Here is a 23,583-nt window from a genome sequence, read left to right as displayed (position 1 = left end):
ACAATGCATCCGGAATTTGGGACTTTATGTCATTTACACTAAGCAAACACAAAAGAAGTTACGTTTGCCTGTGTGCAATTGATTAGAAGTTACTTTCATGCCTTTAACCTTTCACTTATTGATTTTCCCTAGTCAGGAGCTGGACTTCACCAGCCAGCGATTGCTAATTTGTACATATGAATGATTATCCAACATGCACATGGCCCCAAATAATAGCACCTTGCCACCAGAGGTGGCTATTTCTTCCAGCGTTTCACATCCCTTGCCATCTCCTGAGATTGGAGGCATGAACATGGCTTCACAAGTTCACACATTGCTGTCAGAGATATATCAATCTTCAGTGGCAACTTGCTATGTAAATATGTCAGTGGACGTTACTGTCTTCTGACCAAAGCAAGCGTACTTCATTGATCGTAAATCAATATTATCAGTCAATATTCACCACTCCTTATCCCATCGCTACTAAATTGTGCATCAGCGTCTTGTGTGTGTGTTGCTTAAGATTTACAGCATCTGCAGAATCCCTTGTTGCATCCAAAACCACTCCCTTAAAGTCTTCCGCAAAAAACATCATTGACCATTTCATATTTATTGAGTTTTGACTATGGAACAGTCGCCACATTCTATTAAATTATCAAAGCAGCTTATTATATTTAGAACACATTCGGATGCTGTTTTTTCTGTAAGTGCAAATGTTTTGTAGTAGTAGCTTGAGGATCTAAATATTGATGATTTTTCCAACTAGCTGTGCCCTCAGTACTGGCCGGAAAATGGTGTCCATCGGCACGGGCCCCTCCAGGTGGAGTTTGTGTCCGCTAACCTTGAAGAGGACATAATCAGCAGAATATTCCGAATTTACAATGCATCCAGGGTAAGGAGCTGCTTGTGTCACAGTGAGAGAAAACAATCAATTAAAATCTTCAGAAGCGCTTTCGAACTCCACTTACCATGTCTAAACATAAGAGCTTTAGATTCCTCACTAGCACTTGACAGCAAGTTAATGATGCTGAGGAGAAGAATGAGTATCCTGTTAGTCCTGTGAATCCAAGTATCTCAACAGCTTTACTGGATAGTACTTACAGCTTGAAACATTTCCAATTTTATTATATAATTATGCTCTATGACTTCTATAGCTCTAATTGAGGGTTGTGTTAAAAATGCTATTTAAAAAGCATAAAATGCAATTTTTTTCTACACATTGCTAACATATTGTCTTAAGCTTATTATGGTTACTGAACATAACATTGGTTGTTAAAATATTTAGACTGGGTTAAAATATTTTAAAAAGCAGCTACTGTGTGGTAAAATGCTGTTGTTTAGTAAAATGTGCTAATTGTTTGATGAAAAAAGTACCTAACTTTAAGTGGTACAAGATATACTTCTAACCTCGCTTCATTACAGATGTGCTCAGAGTTGAGGGGGTGGATCTCAGCCACTATTCTCACCAGTTATTTTTTCTCAATTTGAACAATATTGTCATGCAATTAGGAGATATTTAACTGATTCAATTTTAACAGGAGTTTCAAGTGAAAGGGCAGCTTCATAATTGTCGACTTGTAAATCTATCCTCTTAGTGACCGATAAAGTGAAATAAATTAGGCATTATATATTGGCAGGAGAATAGAGTGGAATTTAAAACAAGATACTCTGGAGGACTAATGACTGTTCTGGTCATTGTCTTTAAGATAAAGTGGGGCAAACCCATGGAGATACGGATTGGGGATGGGAAAGAAGAGCAGGGTGATTTTGGTGATCGGAAGTTTCTTAATCATTCCCAAAGCTTGCTCACCTTGGGAAAAGCAAATGATGGTTTAGTTTTCATATGTTGATCTATAATCCCAGTTGAGGTGATTTGCTAGCCAGCTTGTCCACCTTATTGTTGCAATAATCAACCATGCATTGCTCCAATAAAGCCACCTACCTTGGCACCTGATCATCAAAAACTTTACTAAACACTGTTAATGCAAAGGTTTTATTTAATCTTCTTATATAGTGCTTGCAGAATTTTAATTTAATGCACTTTGCTGATGGAAAGTGTTGAGTGGTAAATACTCAGCAGATTAAGCAGCATCTGTGTAGAAACAAATCAAGTTAAAGTTTCGAATCCATGGCCTTTCTCCAGAACTGGAAAAAGTTGAAATGTCATGTCATAAAATGCAGAGAAGGTGGGGAATGCACCCTTGTGTTCTGAAGGAAGTAGCAGTCGAGATTGCAGAGGCATTAGCAATGATCTTTCAAAAGTCGACAGACTCTGGCCTGTTTCCGAAAGACTGGAAGATTGCAAATGTCACTCTGCTATTTAAGAAGGGGGCAAGGAAGCAAAAAGGAAATTATAGACCTGTTAGCTTGACATTGGTGGTTGGGAAATTGTTGGAGTCGATTGTCAAGGATGAGGTTACAGAGTACCTGGAGGCATATGACAAGATAGGCAGAACTCAGCATGGTTTCCTTAAAGGAACATCCTGCCTGACAAACCTAGTGCAATTTTTTGAGGAAGTTACAAGTAGGCTAGACAAGGAAGATGCAGTGGATGTTGTGTATTTGGATTTTCAGAAGGCCTTTGACAAGGTGCTGCACATGAGGCTGCTAAACAGGAGTCCATGGAATTACAGGAAATTTATGTACGTAGATAGAGCATTGATTGATTGGCAGGAAACAGAGAGTGGGAATAAAGGGATCCCATTCTGATTGGCTGCCGGTTACCAGTGGTGTTCCACAGGGTTCCGTGTTGGGGCCGTTCTTTTTACGTTGTATATCAACGATTTGGATTATGGGATAGATGGCTTTATGGCTAAGTTTGCTGATGATACAAAGATAGGTGGAGGGGCCGGTAGTGCTGAGGAAACAGAGTCTGCAGAGAGACTTGGATAGATTGGGGGAATGGGCAAAGAAGTGTCAAATGAATTACAATGTCGGAAAGTGTACGGTCATGCACTTTGGTAGAAGAAATAAACGGGCAGACAATTATTTAAATGGGGAGAGAATTCAAAGTTCTGAGATGCAACAGGACTTGGGAGTCCTCGTGCAGAATACCCTTAAGGTTAACCTCCAGGTTGAGTCGGTGGTGAAGAAGGCGAATGCAATGTTGGCATTCATTTCTAGAGGAATAGCGTATAGGAGCAGGGATGTGATGTTGAGGCTCTATAAGGCACTGGTAAGACCTCACTTGAAATACTGTGTGCAGTTTTAAGCTCCTTATTTAAGAAAGTATGTGCTGACATTGGAGAGGGTTCAGAGCAGATTCACTAGAATGATTCTGGGAATGAGAGGATTAACATATGAGGAATGTTTGACTGCTTTGGACTGTTCTCCTTGGAGTTTAGAAGAATGAGGGGGGACCTCATAGAAGCATTTCGAATGTTGAAAGGCATGGACAGAGTGGATGTGGCAAAGTTGTTTCCCATGGTGGGGGAGTCAAGTACAAGAGGACATGACTTGAGGATTGCAGGGCGCCCATTCAGAACAGAGATGCGAAAAAAAATTTTTAGCCAGAGGGTGGTGAATCTATGGAATTTGTTGCCATGGGCAGCAGTGGAGGCCAAGTCATTGGGTGTATTTAAGGCAGAGATTGATAGGTATCTGAGTAGTCAGGGCATCAAAGGTTATGGTGAGAAGGTGGGGGAATGGGACTAAAGGGAAGATTGGATCAGCTCATAATGAAATGGCGGAGCAAACTCGATGGGCCAAATGGCCAACTTCTGCTCCTTTGTCTTATGATCTTATGGAAGAAAGATGAAAATACAAGGGAAAATCTGTAATAGAGTTAAATGCAGAGATGCCACTTACTATTTAATCTCTCCTCTGCTCTTCCCAATCACTTTTTGTTCTCACCTCCCTTTCTCTGCATAATCTTTACCAAAGGTTTTTCCCAATTCTGATGAAAGCCCATTTATCTGAAGCAATAACTTTCCCTGTCTCCCTTAACAAAACTGCCTAATCAACTTTATCTTCCCCATATTTTATGTTGGAGCTTAGATTTCTCATAGTATTTTACTTTACATGTTTCTATAGAAGACAGCTAAAACCTTTGGTTTATATTTGCTTGAAAATCTGTTATTGGATAGGAAAAGAGCGTTTTTACATACTACACTAAGAAAGTGGAAAAGGGTTGACACACACAATGAAGGAATACAGAGAGCTCAGTAAATAATTAGCTAAGTTTGCTTAATGACTTTTATTTCCTTTTGTGTCCCTTCAGCCTCAAGATGGCTGTAGGATGGTGCAGCAGTTCCAATTTCTGGGATGGCCCAAGTGTCGAGATAATCCCATCTCCAAACGTTCCTTCTTGAAACTCATCAGACAGGTGGAAAAATGGCAGGAGGAATATGACGGTGGGGAAGGTCGCACAGTTGTACATTGTCTGTAAGTCATGCTTATTTCTCTCTGGCAACTTGTACCTTATTAAAGTGCGTCAAACAAATTGAATTCGCCAAAAAGGTGGACGTAATATTGTAACACAAACAAAGTTCACAGTAAAATGTATTATCAGAGTACATACATGTCACCATATACAATCCTGAGGTCCTTTTCCCTGCGGGCACATTTAGCAAATCTATTGAACAGTAACTGTAAACAATGGACAATAAGTTGAGCAAATGCAGATCTGAGTAAATAGGAATAAATAACCAGCATGAAATAACAAGATCAGAGTCCTTCCTTAAATGAGTGTAGTTATCACCTTTTGCTCAAGATCCTGATGATTGAGGAGTAGTAACTGTTCTTGAACCTGGTGGTGTGAGTCCTGAGGAACTTGTAACTTCTGCCTGATGATATAGTGAGAAAAGAGTGTGGCCTACGTGGTGAGGGTCTTTGTTGATGGATGCTGGTTTTCTATGATAACATGTAGATGTGCTCAATGGTTGAGAAAGTTTTACCCGTGATGTACTGGGCCAAGTCCACTACCTTTTGTAGGATTTTCCGCTCATAGTCATTGATGTTCCCATACCAGGCTGTAATGCAGCCACTCTGCACACTTTCCACCACACATCTATAGGAGTTTTCCAAGGTTTTTAATGACATGCCTAATCTCCACAAACTCCTGAGGAAGTAGAGGCGCTGTTGTGTTTTCTTTGCAATTATATTTATATGATGGGTCCAGGACAGGTCCTCTGAGGTAGTGACACCCAGTAATTTAAAGTTACTGACCCTGTCCACCTCTGATCCTCCGATGATTACTAGCTCATCGACCTCTGGTTTCCCTCCCCCGAAGTCTGCTATCAGTTCCTTGGTCTTATTGACATTGAGAGAGAGGTTGTTGTTATTACACCACTTGGCCAAATTTTCATTCTCCCTCCTGTATGCTGATTCTTCACAACCTTTGATACAGCTCACAACAGTGTGTCATCAGCAAACTTGTGCATGGTGTTGGAGCTGTACTTAGCCACACAATCATAGACGTAAAGTGAGTGGAGCAGGGGCTAAGTACACATCCCTATGGTGCTCCTGTGCTGATGGAGATCAGGGAGGAGATGGTTTTGCCAATCCAAACTGACTGGGTCTACAAGTGAGGAAATCCAGGATTCAATTTCACAAGGGGGTATTGAGGCCCAGGTCTTGGAATTCGCTGATCAGTTTTGAGGGGATAATGATCTCCATTTGAATTCAATTGTTTACTATAGTGCTTGATAATTCTTTCCATTTTACCCTTCGAAAGGGAGGACTTTGGAGATTGTAACAGTCTACTTTGAATAATAGTTCACATTTAGGGCTTATTTAAATAATTTAACAGAAGCATTGTCGAAAGGGCAATATCTTGATTATACACCTGAAAATCCATTAGCCAAGTGAATCAATGTGGAGGAGCACTGAATGACCTCACATCGCTGGCATGAGATCTGACTCCGGTTTAGGTTAATGTGATGGAAGTAATCAAGCTGTTTGCTTACTGCATGCAATTAGTTTGTGAAGCCTGAAGCCTAGTGGAAGTGATTCACCCGCGCAGACCTGCATGGAAATGTGTTGGAACTTAGCACAGCAGAGCCGGCCTCACTCAAACAACACATGGCGCAGGGAGTGGAAATGTCCGCTTGGCAAAGTGAAAACTAGCTTGAAGTGCAAATTGAGTCCATGTGAGAGATGTTTTATGCAAGCACTACCATCACTTAACTGCCTTCATTTAATTAGGTTTATTTATTTATTTTCTTAAACAGTCGATCAAGTAACACATCTCAAACTACTATTTCTTGCTGGCATCGACTCTTAAGATATAGCCTCCAGTAATGGCCTCTATTTTATTCCTTTTCCCTTGAATGTCTCTCACTTATTGAGATCATGGCTGGTGTACTCCTAATTTCTTTCTGTTAGGTGTATCTTCATATTGCTCCTTCCCATCACATGAACACAAGAAACTCGGAGAAGGAGTTGGCCACAATGTCTATCCCACCATTCAATATGATCGATTCAATTCAATACAAGTTTAATTGTTATTCAACCATACATGCATACCCATGGACACAGCCACACAAGACTGCATTACTAAGGTGCAAAATAGAGTATCAACAGTCACACACAGCACAAAGCACACATAACACACAAGATAAAAGCACAAAAAGATATCAGTCAGATACAGCCACACAAAGATGTCCAGACCAGAGCCATGAATGCCACAGAAATCTGCAGCTTCTCTTCTGCCTAGTGAACAGTGGGGGTATCACCATCTCCAGCCTGGATGCCGTGTTACACTGCCCCTGGTGGAGTACATCCTGGTTGGTCTATGGTGGCCTCAAGTTCTTTTACTGTGACAGTTCCCCATAACCCTCATTTCCTCACTTTCAAATATTTATCTATCTTGACAATAGATATATCTTATGATTGGCCCAGCATCACCCTGTAGAGTAGCGAATTCCAGTCATTCACCATCCTCTGGCAGATTACATTTCTACGCACCTCACTTGACCCTTTATTTTAAATTGATGTCCCCTTGTTTATGACTCTGCCATTTGAAAAAACATTTCAATACCTGTCAAGCCTGCTAGGATCTTACATGTTTGAATAAGGTCACTCCTTTCTTCTAAAACTCCAAAGAATACAAATACAAAGTGTTGATGCTCATTAGCTGTGTGAATCTCATTGGGCTGCCTGCAATGTTACACGATCATTTTTTTAGTTAAAGGGATCTAACATGTACATGGTACTCCAAGTGTGTCCTCACCAACAACTTTTAGAACTGTAACAAAACCTAAATTCCAACCCCTTCACAGTAAAGGGCAACAGGCCATTTGCTTCTTGTTGGACCATGCTTGTTATCCGTTTGTGCTTCATGTACCAGAACACATACTTCACCAGAACAGTGCAGCAGAAGCGCCTCCAAGACAACCACAACCTTGTCATTGGGTTTGGAGGCTTGCTGCCTCAATGACCTGGAGAAAAAATGCTGGCTGGAGTCAGGGCCTTGTGCTTTGGCACTTGGTAGGGTCAACCGTGCCAACCAGGTCAAAGAGTAGAGAACAGACTAAGAGTGGTCCACTGGTCCTCCAGGTTTGGGGTTCAGCTCAAATTCTTCCACAGCTGAGTGCTGATGGTATTCCTGAGTTTCCAATCGAGACTTGCATGACTGACAGTAGTGACAATAGAGTGGGAGCAACTGACATGATGAAGCAAGCCCTGAACACCACCAGAGATGGAGGAGCTTCATTGCTGCCCTAAACACCCACAGTATCCCACCAAACTAATGAAGCTAATGATGGAGCTTGGAAAAATAGAGGGTTATGGGTAACCCTAGGAAATTTCCAAAGTAAGTACATGTTCGGCACAGCACTGTGTGCCAAATGGTCTGTAGATTTTCTATGTTTCTGTATGTAACTAAACTAATAAGACCATAAGACAATGGAGCAGAATTAGGCTATTCAGCCTATCAAGTCTGCTGCAGCATTTGATCATGGGTGATCTAATTTCCATAAGATCATTAAGATATAGGAGCAGAATTAGGCCATTTGGCCCATCATGTCTGCTCTGTCATTTCATCATGGCTGATCCAAATTTCCTCTCAGCCCCAATCTCCTGCCTTCTCTCTGTATCCCTTCATGCCTTAATCAATCAAGAATCTATCAACTTCTGCCTTAAATATACATAAAGATCTGGCCTTCACAGCTCCTGTGGAAAGGAATTCCACCGATTCACCACTCTCTGGCTACAGAAATTCCTTCTCATCCCCCTTGTAAAGGGACACTCCTCTATTCTGAGGCTGTGTCCACTAGTCTTAGGAAACATCCTCTCCACATTCAGTCTATCAAGGTCTCTCGCCATTTGATAGGTTTCAATGAAGACACCACTCTTTCTTCTGAATTCCAGTGTATGCAGGCCAGGAACCATCAAACACTCTTCATGTAACAAGCCATTCAATCCTGAAATCATTTTTGTGAACCTCTTTTGAACCCTCTCCAATTTCAGTACATTCTTTCTAAGATAAGGGGCACAAAACTGCTCACAATACTCCAATTGAGGCCTCACCAGTGCTTTATAAAGTCTCAACATTACATCCTTGCTTTTATATTCTAGTGCTCTTGAAATGAATGCTATCATTGCATTTGCCTTCCTTACTACTGACTTAACCTGTAAAGTAACCTTTAGGGAATACTACATGAGGACTCCCAACTTCCTTTGCAACTCAGTTTTTTTTTTGTATTTTCTCTCCTTTTAGAAAAGAGTCAACCCTTGCATTTCTTCTGCCAAGTGCATGACCATACACTTCCCGACACTGTGTTCCATCTGGCATTTGCCAATTCTCCTAATCTGCCTAAGTTCTTCAGTAGCCTCTCTACTTCCACAAAAATACCTGCACCTCCACCTTTCTTCATATCATCTGCAAACTTTTCAACAAAGCCATTATCCAAATCATTAACATATAACGTAAAAAGAATCGGTCCCAACACAGACTCCTGTGGAATACCACTAGTCACTGGCAGCCAGCCAGAAAAGGCTCCCTTTATTCCCACTCTTTGCCTTCTGCCAATCAGCCACTGCTTTATCCATGCTAGAATCTTTACTGTAATCCCGTGGGCTCATAGCAGCCTCATGTGTGGCACCATTCAAAGGCCTTCTAAAATCTAAGTACACAACAGCATTCGTTTCTCCTTTGTCTATCTCACTTGTTATTTCTTCATAGAATTCCAACAGATTTGTCAGGCAAGATTTTCTCTCAAGGGAATCATGCTGACTATGGTCTATTTTATCATGTGCCTCCAAGTACCCTGAGATGTCATTCTTAATAATCGACTCCAATATCTTCCCAACCACTGAGGTCAGACTAACTGGCCTATAGTTTCCTACCTTTCCTCTGCCTCTCTCCCTTATTGAAGAGTGGAGTGACATTCACAATTTTCCAGTCTTCCGGAACCATTTCAGTATCTAGTAATTCTTGAAAGATCATTAATAATGACTCCACAATCTCTTCAGATGCTTCTATCAGAACTCTGGGGTGTATACCTCCTTGCTACTGTTTGGGGGTCTGTATATAACTCCCATCAGGGTCTTTTTACCCTTGCAGTTCTTTAGCTCTGTCCACAATGATTCAATACCTTCCAACCTATGTCACCTCTCTCTAATGATTTGATTTCATTTTTTACCAACAGAGCAATGCCATCCCCTTTGTCTTCCTGCCTGTCCTTTCAATACAATGTGTATCCTGGGACATTAAGCTCCCAGCTACAATCTTCTTTCAGCCATGATTCAGTGATGCCTACAACATCATACCTGCCAATCTGTAACTGTGCTGCAAGTTCACCTAACTTATTCTGTATACCTTCAGACCTGTATTCACCCTTTACAATCTTGTCCACCTTTTATGTTGAAACCACCCTGTTGACTGCTATTTTGCCCTATCAACAGGCTCTCCTCACTACACATTGCCTCTGTTCGTAAACCAGCCACCTCACCTTCAACACTATTATCCACTTTTCCTACAATACTTCCTGCATTGAAATATAGGCAGCTAGGACACTAGTCACACCATGCTCAACCTTTCGATTCCTAACTTTGTCTGAGGTCTTACCAACATTTGCTTCCACAATCTCTCCACTAACTGTTCTACCACTCTGGTTCCCATTCCCCAGCAACTCTAGTTTAAACCCCATCGTGCAGCATTAACAAACCTTCCCGCTAGGATATGAGTCACCCTCCAGTTCAGGTGCAAACCATCCCTTCTGTACAGGTCCCAACTTCCCTGGATGAGAGCCCAATGATCCAAAAATCTTATGCCTTCCCTCCTACACCAACTCCTTAGCCACATATTGAACTGTATTCTCTTCCTAGTTCTGGCCTCACTAGCACATGGCACAGGTAGCAGTCCTGAGATCACAACGCTGGATGTCCTGCCCTTTAATTTAGCATCTAACTATATGAACTCCCTATGCAGAACATTGTCACTCGTCCTACCCACGTCATTGGTCCTGACATGGACCACAGCTTCTGGGTGTTCACACTTCCACTTAAGAATGCTGAGGAGTCAATCCAAGATATCGCAGACCCTGGCACCTGGGAGGTATCATACCACCTGAGAATCTCATTCTCACCCACAGATTCTCCTGTCTGATCCCCTAACTAATGAATCCCCTATTAACATAGAGTGCCTTTTCTCCCCCTTTCCCTCCTGAGTCACAGAGGCAGACTCAGTGTGACTTACCTCTGTTTGGGGGCGATGGCCACAGGGGTACTCTACACAGGCTCCTCAACCCCTTTCCGTTTCCTGAGTGTCACCAGTCCGACACCTTGGATGTAACTACCTCTTTATATGTCCTTTCTATCAGCCTCCCAAATGATCTGGAGTTCATCCAGTTCCAGCTCCAACTCCTTAACACGGTTTTGTCAGAAGCTGCAGCTGGATGCACTTCTCGCAATTGTAGTCGTCAGGGACACTGGAGGTCTCCCTGCCTTCCCACAACCCACAAGAGGAGCATTTCACCATCCTGCTTGGCATCTCTACTGTCCAAGCTGAGCAGATCTAAAGAAGAGAAGGAAAAAACTTGACCTTTTCTTTCTCTGAGTGAAGCCTCTCTTCGCTGAAGCCTCAAAGAGCTAAAGATCACCACTCTATGTCCATTCAGATGAGTGCCACTGTGCTTGCCCCTGCCTTCCTTTAATATGCTCTAACTAATTAATGCCAGACACCGATTGGTTGCTGGTCAAAGCTTCATTACGTGGCCACGACTCGCTCAAGGCCTTTTACCCTTGAGCAGTGGACCTAATTGAAGTTTCCTCCTCTCAACGCTTCTGATGTCATGATTGGTCTCTGGTCAAAGCTCTATTTTTCTCCCAAACCACTCTCTCCTGCCTTCTTCCCATAACCTTTGGCATTCTTACTGATCAAGAACCAACTTCCTAACTATGTAGGACGTGTTCTAGGACTATGAGAGGTTGTGCGTCATTTGCACTCCCCAGGTATGTGAAACTGCTTACAGTTTTCACTGCTGTGCCGTCAATGTAAAATGGAGTGTGATTGGTGCAAGCTCTCCTCAAGTCGATAACCATCTCTGTTGTCTTGCTGACATTGTGGAACAGGCTATTTGTCTGGCACCAGACCTCGAGCTCTTCCACCTCCTATCCGTTGGCTGTCTCATCATTAGTGGTGACGAGACCCACCTCTGTGGTGTTATCGGTGAACTTGATGATTTGATTGCTCAGGTGTTTAGCCGCGCAATCATGTGTCAGCGGTGTATAGCAATGGTCTCAGCGCACAGCCCTGGGGTGAAGGGGGGGTCCTGTGCTGAGGATGATGGGAGGGAGGAGCGGTTCTACATCCTGACTATCTGAGATCTGCTCATTACAAGACCAACACCAAGCTGCACAGTACTGTATTTAGACCAAAGAGTAAGGTCTGGGGTCAATACTGTAGAATGCCAGACTGAAATCCAGAAATCAGTGAGCTGGTGTGCACACTCCAGGAGTACTCAGCTTGGTATATTGCCTGGCCCGGCTGCCTTATGGAGATTGATGCTTTGCAGAGCTCTTCTCACATTCTACTGCTGTTACAGATAGTGGCTGCTCACTTGGAAGTGGGGTAGCTTTTGTGACCTAAGCATTTTAGAGCATCAGGGAGGAAAGTATCACTATACAGTTGACTCCGTTTTTCCTTGTGTAGTCAATAATTCCTTTAATGCTCAGCTACATACATCAGGGATTGCTGATCATGGACTGTTTGTTCCACTCCCATCATGGATGGGGCTATGTAGCATTTACGCCAGGACCACCTGACTCAAAAACAGTTCCCCCAAGCAGTAAGGCTGATCAACATCTCCATCACTACTTTATTATTTCCTTTCAGTCACCCAGTGTACAGCGACACTTTATGGACATACAATCAATCAATGTATATGACCTATCTTATGTACTAAAATTTATTATGTTTCTGTTCATTATATTATTGTGTTTTTGTGCTGCATTAGATCCAGAGTAAGGATTATTTTGTTCTCCTTTATACTTGTGTACAGGAAATGACATTAAACAATTTTGTATTTGTATTTATGATGGATATTCACTGTCCAGCTCACCTTTCTAAACACAGCAGCTGACACTTCAAAAGATCAAAGTGTTAGTTTTGAATAAATTAAACCTCTAACTAATATTCTTTGTTTAGCGGCTTGTCGTGAATGGGAGCCAGTCTTCAGTTCTTAATGTAAATGGCAAGCAGTGATCAGTTTGAAGGTGAAAGGTTAGCTTTTCAAGCAGTATTGTCTATAAAGCAAAGATTGCTGGCTGCACTTGGTTTAATGGCTGAGGAGGTGCAGTGTATGACAAACGATTATTTAATTCAGCTTGAATCAAAACAGACAATGCTAGCTGAGTTACTTAGTTCAAGGCAGCTTGCAGACCAGATGTATATTATTATTTAGCATATCAGTAACTCATGACCGTAAGATATAAGAGCAGAATTAGGCCATTCAGCCCATTGATTAGTATGTTATCAATTAATATGTTGGAAGATTTATATACTCAAGCAGTCAGCTTCACAGTGTTAATTGTGGGTAACTGGGAACTGTCTCCGGAAACTATTAGAGCTATTGGTGTTAAAAGGTATCTAAAATAATACAACGTGTGTGTGAAGTCACACAAGGGCACAGAAACGTATACATTTAGACAGAAGTTCAGATTTTTTAGGAATGACCCAAGAACATTAAGAGAATGACGGAAACCATTCATCTGCCTTTGATTTCTGCAACACATGACTGGTCTGAGTGAAGCTCGGTGATGTGCCTTTTTAGCTTATAGAAATTGTATCTGCTTTTTGGAAATCTTTTGTGTTTTAGAAGGAGTTTGTATATGGGAAGCCTTTTATAAGATAGAAATCCTCTGTCAGTTTGAAATGTGTTTTAAGAATATTGTTTGGATTTAAAGGTGTATCTCTGAAAATAGATGAACTGTGTTTAAACTACTTTCTTAGCTAGAAGTATCTCCTCTTTGATAGGAAGGGGGAACCTTCCACTCAAATAGTAGATAAACAGGAAAGTGAAAGAGCCTTTGAACATTAGGTAGTTACAGTATAATTTCCCTTTAGTAAAGGTTCCCATGGCTATTTATATCAATAGGGCTTAAGGTTTGAGTTTAGAACTTTGCAGTCAGTAAACTCAGTCTCATCACACATTCATCTTGGGATCTGGATTGTAGTATTAATTATGACCTGGGCACTGAATCATGTTCATTCTCTGGTGCACATGCAGGAATGGTGGAGGACGCAGTGGCACGTTCTGTGCAATCAGTATCGTATGTGAAATGCTGCGACATCAGCGGGCTGTAGACGTGTTCCACGCTGTAAAAACACTGCGTAACAACAAACCCAATATGGTTGACTTGCTGGTAAGTGCAAATTGAAACTGTGACATTTAACTCACAAACAGGCGTCTATATGCATCGCCTGTTCACCATAATTACTTATCTGGCTAGACTTCCCACTAGGATTCCCTATATATTCCTCGAAAGACCTGTGCTGACTCAGCAGATGGCCCACAGGAGGAGGCGGTGAGAACCCAAACCTATGTGAAATTTGCAAGGAACAGTCAAGATGGCTATATCTCACGTTGGGACAGTTAGGGTTCGGGCTTACATTGGGAACATGTGAAGTTTCCATGAAGACAGGAATAGGGAACAGGAGCAAAGCAAGCTAACCGAGCAGCAAACAATCTGCTGGAAGTACTCCGCAAATCAAGCACCATCTGTGGGGAGAAAAGAACTGTCAACGTTTCGAGTCGAATTCCTGTGTAGGACTCTGTTCTACCATTCAGTAAAATCTACTTTCCCATCTAATCCATAACTCAGAGACACAAGATGTTCTGCTAATGGTGGCAGTCTCGAGCAACACCCACAGACTCCTGGAGGAACACAGTAGGTCAGGCAACAAGCATGGAAGAAAATGTACAGCTGACATTTTGTGCCAAGATCCTTCATCAGGACTCAGTCCATAGATGCTGAGTTTCTCCAGCATTATATGTGTGCTAAGCTTTATGTTCATTCCTGGTGTTCAGACCCAGCTTTGAATATTTATCAAAACTGAGCAACAGAACTCATCTGAGGGAGGGAATTCCAACAATTGCAGTCTTTTGAGTAACCAGTTTGCTCCTCCTCTCATTCCTAAATAGACAGCTCCTTACCCGAAGATTGTGCTCCTTAGTTTTAAATTTTCCATTCTGAGGAATTGAACAGCCACCAGGTCAATTGGAAACTGAAAGAGACCCCTGCCTTCCCAATCAATCAAGTCACAGCTAGTCTATTACCTCAGTCCACTTCTCTGCACCAACCTGATATCCCATGACTCACATTAATTTCTGTCACAAATAACTAAGTCTCCACAATTCTTTTGCATAATTCAGATATTCTTATTGGGAGTCCCCTTATTCTTCAAAGTTTCTTCTCATCCCTGTGTCAAAGGGTCAACGCATGAATAAAGGGGAAACCCCATTTAGTCAGGCCTGGTTAGCACACACATTATTCTGGGGGGGAAAAATTGCAAGACTGTGCTTTTAGCATGGAATGGCCCAATACTAAAACCTTGGTCTCACAGAATTTATCCTTAAAAGTGTCATCATTTTACACCAACGTGAACTGTACACTTAGCATCCTACTACCTTAGCTGTATTCTGAAGGGTTTTCACTAGGAATAGAAAGAACTTACCCTCTTGATCCAGCAGTCCCTACATGTTATTAAAGAGGGGTCAATTATAAAAAGAAGTAAATGATTTTGTTAACATACCTCATTTTTTTTCCAGGATCAATATAAGTTCTGCTATGAAGTGGCAATTGAATGCTTGAATTCTGGTTGATCAAGATTTAGCAGATACACTGGCAGCCGACGAGACCCATCCTGTCCACATTGAGAAAGCAACTCCCTGATTCTTGGTAAACTGTGATGAGAGAGCTTCACATCATCAGCCATCATTTCTACAAGCCAACGCTTCTCCTTAGTTTTTATTCCACTCGCTGGGTCCCTTCTGGGAGCTCAGAGGAACAGTAAGAGAAAGAGAGACTGTAAAATTCTGCTTGCACTGCCAGACATTTACTTTAATCCACCAGCTCCCTATACTGTAGCTGTTTAATATTTAAAATAAAATCAATATTCATAGTAAATGTATACACATTATTCAAAATATTGTTAGTTAGCTGTTGTAACTAAAGAGCACAATATCTTTTTTAAATGCAAAGCATTTTACTGACAGCCTAGAGAAGTTGACAAATGCCAAGAGCAAAAAGTAAATCCATTAAACTCAATCATTAAATACTTTTCTAAGTCTATTCCAACCATAATCTTCCTTATAACCTGAGCCTGTATCCTCCCTGACTCTCAGTCACTGCCCGAGAGCTGTTGCATTTCCCCATGTAAAACAACTTCAAATACTCTTCTGTCACCTGGGATCATTTTATTCTTCATGTGAACAATTCTAATTGCAAATATGTTAAGTCTCTATTCTTGTACAGTTTGAGTTCAAGTTTATCAATAAATGCCATGAAAATTAGCTTTCTACAGAGCATTATAGACTATAATCATCATTTCTACCTTGTTCCTTTTTAATACAGTTTTCCTTCAGAACCTTATATTTAATTGTTTTTTCTCTCTCCAATCTCCAACTTCATGTCCTTTGATAAACAGTTGAGGTCTTCTCTTACATTAAAGATTTTACATCAGCACAGGTCACAACAATTTCAGTTCTTCTAGCTCAGTTCATCCATTCCCCATTGCACCTTTGATTGTCTGTGTTTTGCCTCCAGTTACCCACTTTTGCTCTGAATCTGTATTCAAAAGAATGCCAGGAGGTTGAAGTTGAGCTGGCTTTCACAGCCAGGGAGAGTGAGTGTCCGATTTCTACTCCTCTTTGAATGGTGTGCTGATATGACCGGTAGGGGGAGGGGTGTAGTGGCAATGGTTGAATTGCCAATCTCACTGATAAAAGTTGCTTATTCTTCTATCTGGAGAAGTGGGTTGATATTCTGACTACTGGGTTGTAAGGTACCACAGTAAAGATGTCTCATAACGTAAAGAAGAGACTGATTCGTTTGTGTAGCATCATTTTAAAATGCCTCTCTATGCCAACCTAACCCTTGTCCCCATAGCCTATTCCCCTTACTACTGGCTGTTCAACTAATCCTGCAGCGTGGAATTCAGGTCATGGTAATCCTGGAAAATCATAAGCAAAGCCAGTGGATCACCAGAAATTAATGTCAATCATTAATTCCATTCCTGAGATGTTAATTCCATCCTCTCCCAGGATCTTTGTGGAAGATCCAGATTTTGCAACGATCCAACTGGGTTATTCTTGCAATTTGATTCTGTGTCCGTCACAAATATGCCTTCATCTATTTCTGTTACATAGCTTGCCTTCACAGTCTGACTCCACCAATCTGCTACTAAAGCACACGTCTGCACTCTTCTTACCTCCTCTCTGAGCCTCATCAGTGCCATTATGGTTGGCGTCCCTATCCTCCATTCAAAAATAAACTTCAACTCCTGCCCAGCCCCTCCTTGCAAACAAGCCATCACCCACCTATTTGACAACTCTCCATTGTCTCCTTTTCTTTCATTTAGGAAGTTACTTTGACCTAACTATTTGGCCAAACTTTTGACCATCTTTGCCAATTCACTCAGTGTAATTTTGTTCTTTAATGCTTTGACTCCCTTGTTCTGCATTGAAATATTTTCCTACATTAAAGTCTACTTTCATGCAAGATTTTGATGTCATCAGGTTAATCTGAACAGCACTGCTCTAGAGCAGATTCCTGTGCTGTTTTCACCATTCCAACGACCATGGGGTAATCTCAACTGTTGACGCTATCACTAGGGAGTCTGCAGTTGCTCCTTGTGACAGCATTGGGTTCACCCCAACTCTGAGTGCTGCAGTTGCAAGATCGACCCTATAAATCACCCCTTTTGTAGCTGGGTTGTGGTTGGTAGTTTAATTGGTCCATGTAATTTATCCCTTGTGTCAAGGAGTGCTAAGAAAATTAGAGTGGAGCAAATAGACAGGTGGGAGATTATATGCTGTGGGGAAAATAGGGGTAATGGTATTTTCCTAAGAGTCAACATAGACTCACTGGGCAGAATGGCCACCTCATGGGGAGATATGGAAGTACGAAAACCTCACATTAACCAGTACGGTTAACATGCAGGATTCTCTTACTGCTCTGCAGTCTTCAAAATGTTGAGGTCCAATGCCTTAAGATTTTACAAAACAAATTAGCACAAATTTGTGCAGTGGACATTTTAAAAATGACCTGCGTATGCTTTAACACCAGTAACACCATTTTCACCCATCAGTGAATTGGGACTGGGCGCTCCCAAGAATGACCAGTTTAAGTGCGAGTGCCATTTCTGCAACATCTCTGACACATGTGATGACATCATCAGTGTGCACTGTCTTTGCATCCACTGTTGGCACAGAAAAGTTCAACGTTTGACCTGTTCTTTCTCATTAATTGTTAATCAACAACGAGCAAACACTGTGCCAAGTCGCCAATCATCTGTCAATGAAAGTGGGACACTGATTTACATGTCAGCCTTGTGTAGGGGCCATGCTAATCTGCTTTCCCCCTTCATTGCTCCTGTCTAACTGATCACTGGTGTTCTTACACAGTGCTGGATTGAATTTGAACACATTCAAACTCAGTGGTCCAAGCTTCTGGATGTCAGTCCAGTCACATAACCAAAATGTGGTCGTATCAAGACAGACATTGTGTTGACTTCTCTTCGTTATTTGTACCACAGCCTGAGGAAAGAAGGCTGTAATGTACTTGGGTGATTGAGCTATACATTATAAAGTTAATTGATAATATTGAAAGGAATAGATTCAAACGGAAAAACAAATATTTTTCATGTCCTCCTTCGTTACTTTTTCATGAAGTGATTGGCTTTCAGTGTTTTCCTACATTTCTATTGTCTATCATGATTGAAAAGGAAAGGTACCTCAATTGTGATCTTCCACACCTTTCAAAATTATTTTTAAACAAAAATGACAAAGTGAGAGAATGGCTGCAGAGAAGGAGAATAAAATAAAACTCTCTTCCTTCAAGACAACTCAGTATTAGCATTGGCCCCTTGGCTTAGTATAAAAAGATTGAAGCAGAGACTAATATTTCAGTGTGACCCACTGATAAGGATTTAGTAGTATCAGTATTATCAGTTAGCTCTGGTGTTAGTCAACTTCTAATGAGGAATTTGATTGCTTGTACTAGGTCACTGAATGCAATACTGTTCAAGGCACAGTATGCATTTCAATTTTGTGGAGAATACAGTCCCTGGTTACCTTTTATAATCCTTATATTCAAAAAAAAATACATTTAGTGTATGTGGCTTATATAATCTTAATGGACCATTTGTATGTTCGAAAGTTTTCCTTTTCTTTTGTCATGATTGTTACCCATCAGCTTGTCAACTTACAAATAACTGCTGAGTGCAGCTATAACAACAGCAAAAGCCAGAAATTAGTCAGACCCTCAATGAATGAGCCAAAGCTTTATTCTTCATTTGTTTATATTGTAAATATTTATGAATCATCTGATTATTTATTCATGAAGAAAACTCCTTTTGTGAAGCACCGTGAGTGACAATCGTTTTTCCAGAAACTTTAGTATTGTCCACAGAATGATATTGTTAACTTTTTGTTTATCTTGTGTTGCAGTAATTGATCGTGCAATAAAGAATTATCCGACCAGCATTCTGGATGTTCTTTGCTGGTGCTACATCTTCCCTTTTCTGTTGTCTTGCTGCTGTGGCATTGTTAATGAAAATATATAATTCAAAGCCATGGTCCATTTCCTCAAACAATTGATCACAGAATAAAATGTTCCAATCTCATCCAGAATGAGTTTATTAATCAATAGTTTGCAATGTCTTCAAATACCCTATTGTTCTTGATTAATGGTTAGAATTTAAGAAGATGATAATTAGGAAATAATTCTGTTAGACAAATATGTAGTGAAGATACAGCCATGGAATCATTAATCTAATTTTCAGTCTGCCTAAGATTTGTTACAGAAGGCTCCAGGTTCATCTTTCAATTCTTCTTCCCAATTTGTTTTAGGGGTATCATAATTCATCTGAAAACATCTCTCCTCAGTGCCTCTTTACAATGGCATTGTGGGGTAAATATGATGGAGCAGTGAGTAATTCAGTCAAGAGAAAATGCAAAATGGAGACTCTGGTCTTAACTATAACGAAGTCAGCACCATGAGGGTGGCACGCTAGCGTAAAGGTTAGCACAACACTTTACAGTATGGGCAACGCAAGTTCAGTTCCCAACACTGCCTGTAAGGAGTGTGTACATTTTCTCCGTGCTTCCTATGGGTGCTGTGGTTTCCTCCAACAGTCCAAAGATGTATCGGTTGGTATGTTAATTGGTCATTGTAAATTATCCGGTGATTAGGCTCAGATGAAATCAGGGGATTGCTAGATAGTGAGGCTCAAATGGTGGGAAGGACCTATTCAGCACTGTATCTCAATAAATAAATATTGCCTGCCGAGCTAGATTCAGATTCCGACGGTTATATCCCACAGGTTACAGCCCACATGGAAGTACTGTGATTCATTATTGTCACAAGAACTGAGGTAGAGTGAAGAGCTTTTGTTTTGTATGCTATATCCATATGGATTGTGCCATGACATAAATACACCAAAGCAGTACAAGGGAAAGGCAATAACAGAATGTAGAATATCGTACAGCAGTTACGGAGAAAGGGCAGGGCAGGTAGGTAATAAGGTACACTGAATATAACAAGGTGGATTCTGATGTTCTCCAGTCACTTACTGCATATTATAACCTTGGGATAGATGCTGTTCTTGAACCTGGTGGTATGTGCTTTCAGGTTTTGTATTTTCTGCATGATGGAGGGAGAATGCCTGGGGAGGGTGGGGGTCTTTGATTATGTTGGCTGCTTTACTGAGGCAGCAAGAAGTGGAAACAAACTCCATAGAGGGGAGACTAGTTTTCATTATAGACCGAGTTGTGGACATAACTCTCTACAACTTCTTGCAGTCTTGGGCAGAGATGTTAACATACCAAGCTGTGATTTAACTGGATAGAATATTTTCTATGCTATATTTGTAAAAATTGTTGAGGGTCAAAGGGGAAATGCCAAGTTTCCTTCATCTTCTGAGCAAGCATAGGCACTGGTCAACTTCATTGGCAATGGCATCAATGTGCTTGAATCACTACAAGCTATTAGTGATGTTTACACCTAGCATGAATGGCAGATGGAGAATCAAACAGCAAGGAGAACAAATGCTATCATTGTAAAAATAAATTAATTTTTATCGCAGTGTAAAGGAAGGAAGGCAGTAGCAAATGGAAGGTCCCTAAAAAGGGAACGCCGAGTTCACACAAGCTAACTACTGTTGCTTTCAACTTATCAGAGCCACCATCAATGTGAGACATCTGAAGGAGAGATTAATAAGATCAAACCAACAACACTGGACAAGACCAAGTGGAACTGGAAATGTGTACATAGTAGAGAAGGCCAAGCACACTATGCAGATCTTTGCCACTATATAAGTTAAATCAGGGGTGATGCAGCTCCAGGTGGACAGGGTGTAATATGTAATATCAACACTGGCAAAACTGGAAGATAACATCATACAAATGTAGCACTGCACTCCTGTACCAAGGCACGATGAAAGTGATAAATGGAAAGAAAGGAAATGCAATTTGATGTAATTGAACAGAAGTTTATTCCAGTCTTTGGCAGCCATGTAGCTCATTAAACTGAGCCGATAATAGTACCAATACCCTGATGGAACACAGGTTATAAATGACAAATTGTACACTCAGCAAGAAGCAGCTGCCAGATGAATTTCTAAATGTGTTTGAAAGAGATGAAAAGATGAATGGAAAATACATCTTTCAAATAGCTTCAAACTACATTCTCAAACTAGATACAAGTAGAAGTACAGTATTCCAATAATTTTCAAAGAGAAACAAGACTTATCTTGAAAGACTGAGAGACACTAGATATCAAGGGGTTGATACTCTTGAGTATCAGCTTGTGTGTATGTAGAAGTGTATAGCCTTTAAAATATGCATTCTCAACAGCTGGAGTACCAAAGAGCATCAAAATTATTTCTATTACAAGAAAATGTTTTCTTCATTCCATCTCATCCTTCTTGTCATTGAGACTTAAGTACAAAAAGGGCTGTCAGGCAGAATTTGTGAGGAGAAAAACAGAGTCAATGATGGTTCATTGGCATAGAACGTTGAATCCGTTTCACTCTCCATGAATGCTCCTTCACCTGCTGAGTAAATCCAACACTTAGTTTTTATTCCAGATATTGCAGCTTCCACTGCTATTCCTTTCCCCTACATTATCATTCGTATTTTCAACCTTCATAGACATCTGCTTTATGTTCTCACCTAAGTATTCTGTGTTGAAAAGTTCTGACTTGTCGTGCTGGCTTCTGTTCATTGATGATAACCAGTAATCAAGATCTCTGGAGACCACTTGAGTCCGAATTTCATCTCAGCTTTATTGAAACCATTAGAATAAATTTTGACTATAACTGCACCTCTCCATTGATTCAGCACACCTGCTCATCATCCAACCCCAAGTGAGTAAATGAACAGATCAAGTGATTGGATGGTGAATAAATGAGTGATTAAGCGAACAGATCTGGGGAGTAGTTGAGTGAACGATGGAATGAACGTTCATTCAAGACTATTGAGACATAATAAGGATAAGGCTGATTTGATAATACACAGAGTCAAAATCGAAAAAACTGGGCTGAATAGCCTCATTTGATAGTGTGATGACTATGGTTATATTAATGTATAGAATGTGGATAACTGAATGAATGGAGGAAGCATGCCAGAATATGGTAATGCCCACAACAGTAGTTAGAAGTGTGTTAGCACCTTGTTCATTATTCCAGTATTCTTTGTGAATCACTGATGAAATAGTCAATTTGCAGCTCTTTACAAACTTCAGACAGCAATTCTTCAGAATTCAAAAAGGAAATATCACACCTGGTACTATTTCCACGAACCATATAATGGTGTATTCTTGGGCAGCAAGTCTAAGAACTCAGATTCCAAGGTGCATGATCTAGGTTAACAATAATCCAGGCAGAGAAAGATGATCAAACTTCCTGCTGTTCTTTATGTAGAAAGTGGGGTCAACGGCTGTCACCAGTAATGGGAGCATGCTGCAGAGAGCAGAAACTGAAACTGTTCAAGAAGAGTAGCATTTGCTAGGACTGGTTGCCTTAAATTAGGAGAGATTAGACAGGTTGATACTGTTTCCTTTAGAGTGAAGCAGGCTGTGTGACGTTATAGAGATTTATAAAATAATGAGGGGCAAAGAGAAGGTGGACGGTCACAATATTTTAATGATTCAGACTTTTGACAGTCCAGGTTTGACAATATAACCTGGACCCGCAACACCATCTCACTATTCAAGAAGGCACAGCAGCGTATACACTTTCTGAGGAGTTTGAGGAGCGCAAGGCTCCCTGCCCCAGTCCTGACAACTTTCTACAGGTGGATCACTGGCAGTGTCCTGTCTGGCGGCATCATTGTGTGGTACAGAAGTTGGAAGGCATCAGACTGCAGGAACCCTACAGAGTTCACCACCGGTCATCAGGGCCTCCCTCCCCATTATTTGCGGCATTGACCAGGCACATTGCAGATGAAGGGCTCGGAGCGTTGTTAAGGATCCCTACCAACCATCCCACAATCTTTTTAACCCACTACCGTTAGGAAAGACGTACAGAAAAATCAGGACCAGGACTGTGGTACTGCGTAACAGCTCCTTCCCTCAAGCTGTGAGACTAAAGAATATCCTGACACTACCAACAGTGTAGCTGTTAGCTGTTTACTGTTTACCTGTGCTTTTTGAATTATATTTTACAACTTATTTATAGTATACTACTTTGGTTTATGTGCTGTGTGTGAGGTTTTGCATCGAGTGGGTATGTAGAATTAGTTGCCAGAGGTGGGTATAGTTATGTTTAAAAACATTAAGACAGGTACATGGATAAAAAAGGTTTAGAAGAGGTGGGTCAAACACAGGCAAATGGAACTAGTTGAGATAGACATCTTGGCTCGTATGACTGACTGACCAAAGGACCAGTTTCTCTGCTGTATAGCTGATTCCACTGATCTGAATAGGAGCAGGTTGCAAGTA

At 41.0% G+C, this 23,583-nt stretch overlaps 1 protein-coding gene across 14 annotated transcripts in view; it reads left to right on the top strand.

The window, feature by feature from the left end:
* LOC140728571 (receptor-type tyrosine-protein phosphatase mu-like) overlaps positions 1-19,267 on the top strand; it is a 994,862-nt gene extending 975,595 nt beyond the window's left edge. For all 14 annotated transcript variants that reach the window (XM_073047511.1, XM_073047621.1, XM_073047608.1 and 11 more), the window contains 4 exons: positions 746-871; positions 4,199-4,362; positions 13,650-13,785; positions 15,192-19,267. In XM_073047511.1, the coding sequence (XP_072903612.1) occupies positions 746-871; positions 4,199-4,362; positions 13,650-13,785; positions 15,192-15,245 (480 nt within the window). In that variant the 3' untranslated portion in view covers positions 15,246-19,267. The remainder of the gene's footprint in view (positions 1-745; positions 872-4,198; positions 4,363-13,649; positions 13,786-15,191) is intronic.
* The last annotated feature ends 4,316 nt before the right edge of the window (positions 19,268-23,583 follow it).

This window comes from Hemitrygon akajei, chromosome 1 (assembly GCF_048418815.1).
Source record: "Hemitrygon akajei chromosome 1, sHemAka1.3, whole genome shotgun sequence".
Taxonomy (NCBI): Eukaryota; Metazoa; Chordata; class Chondrichthyes; order Myliobatiformes; family Dasyatidae; genus Hemitrygon; species Hemitrygon akajei.
The sequence above is the reverse complement of the archived record's forward strand: the minus strand, read 5'-3'. Positions and strand labels throughout refer to the sequence as shown.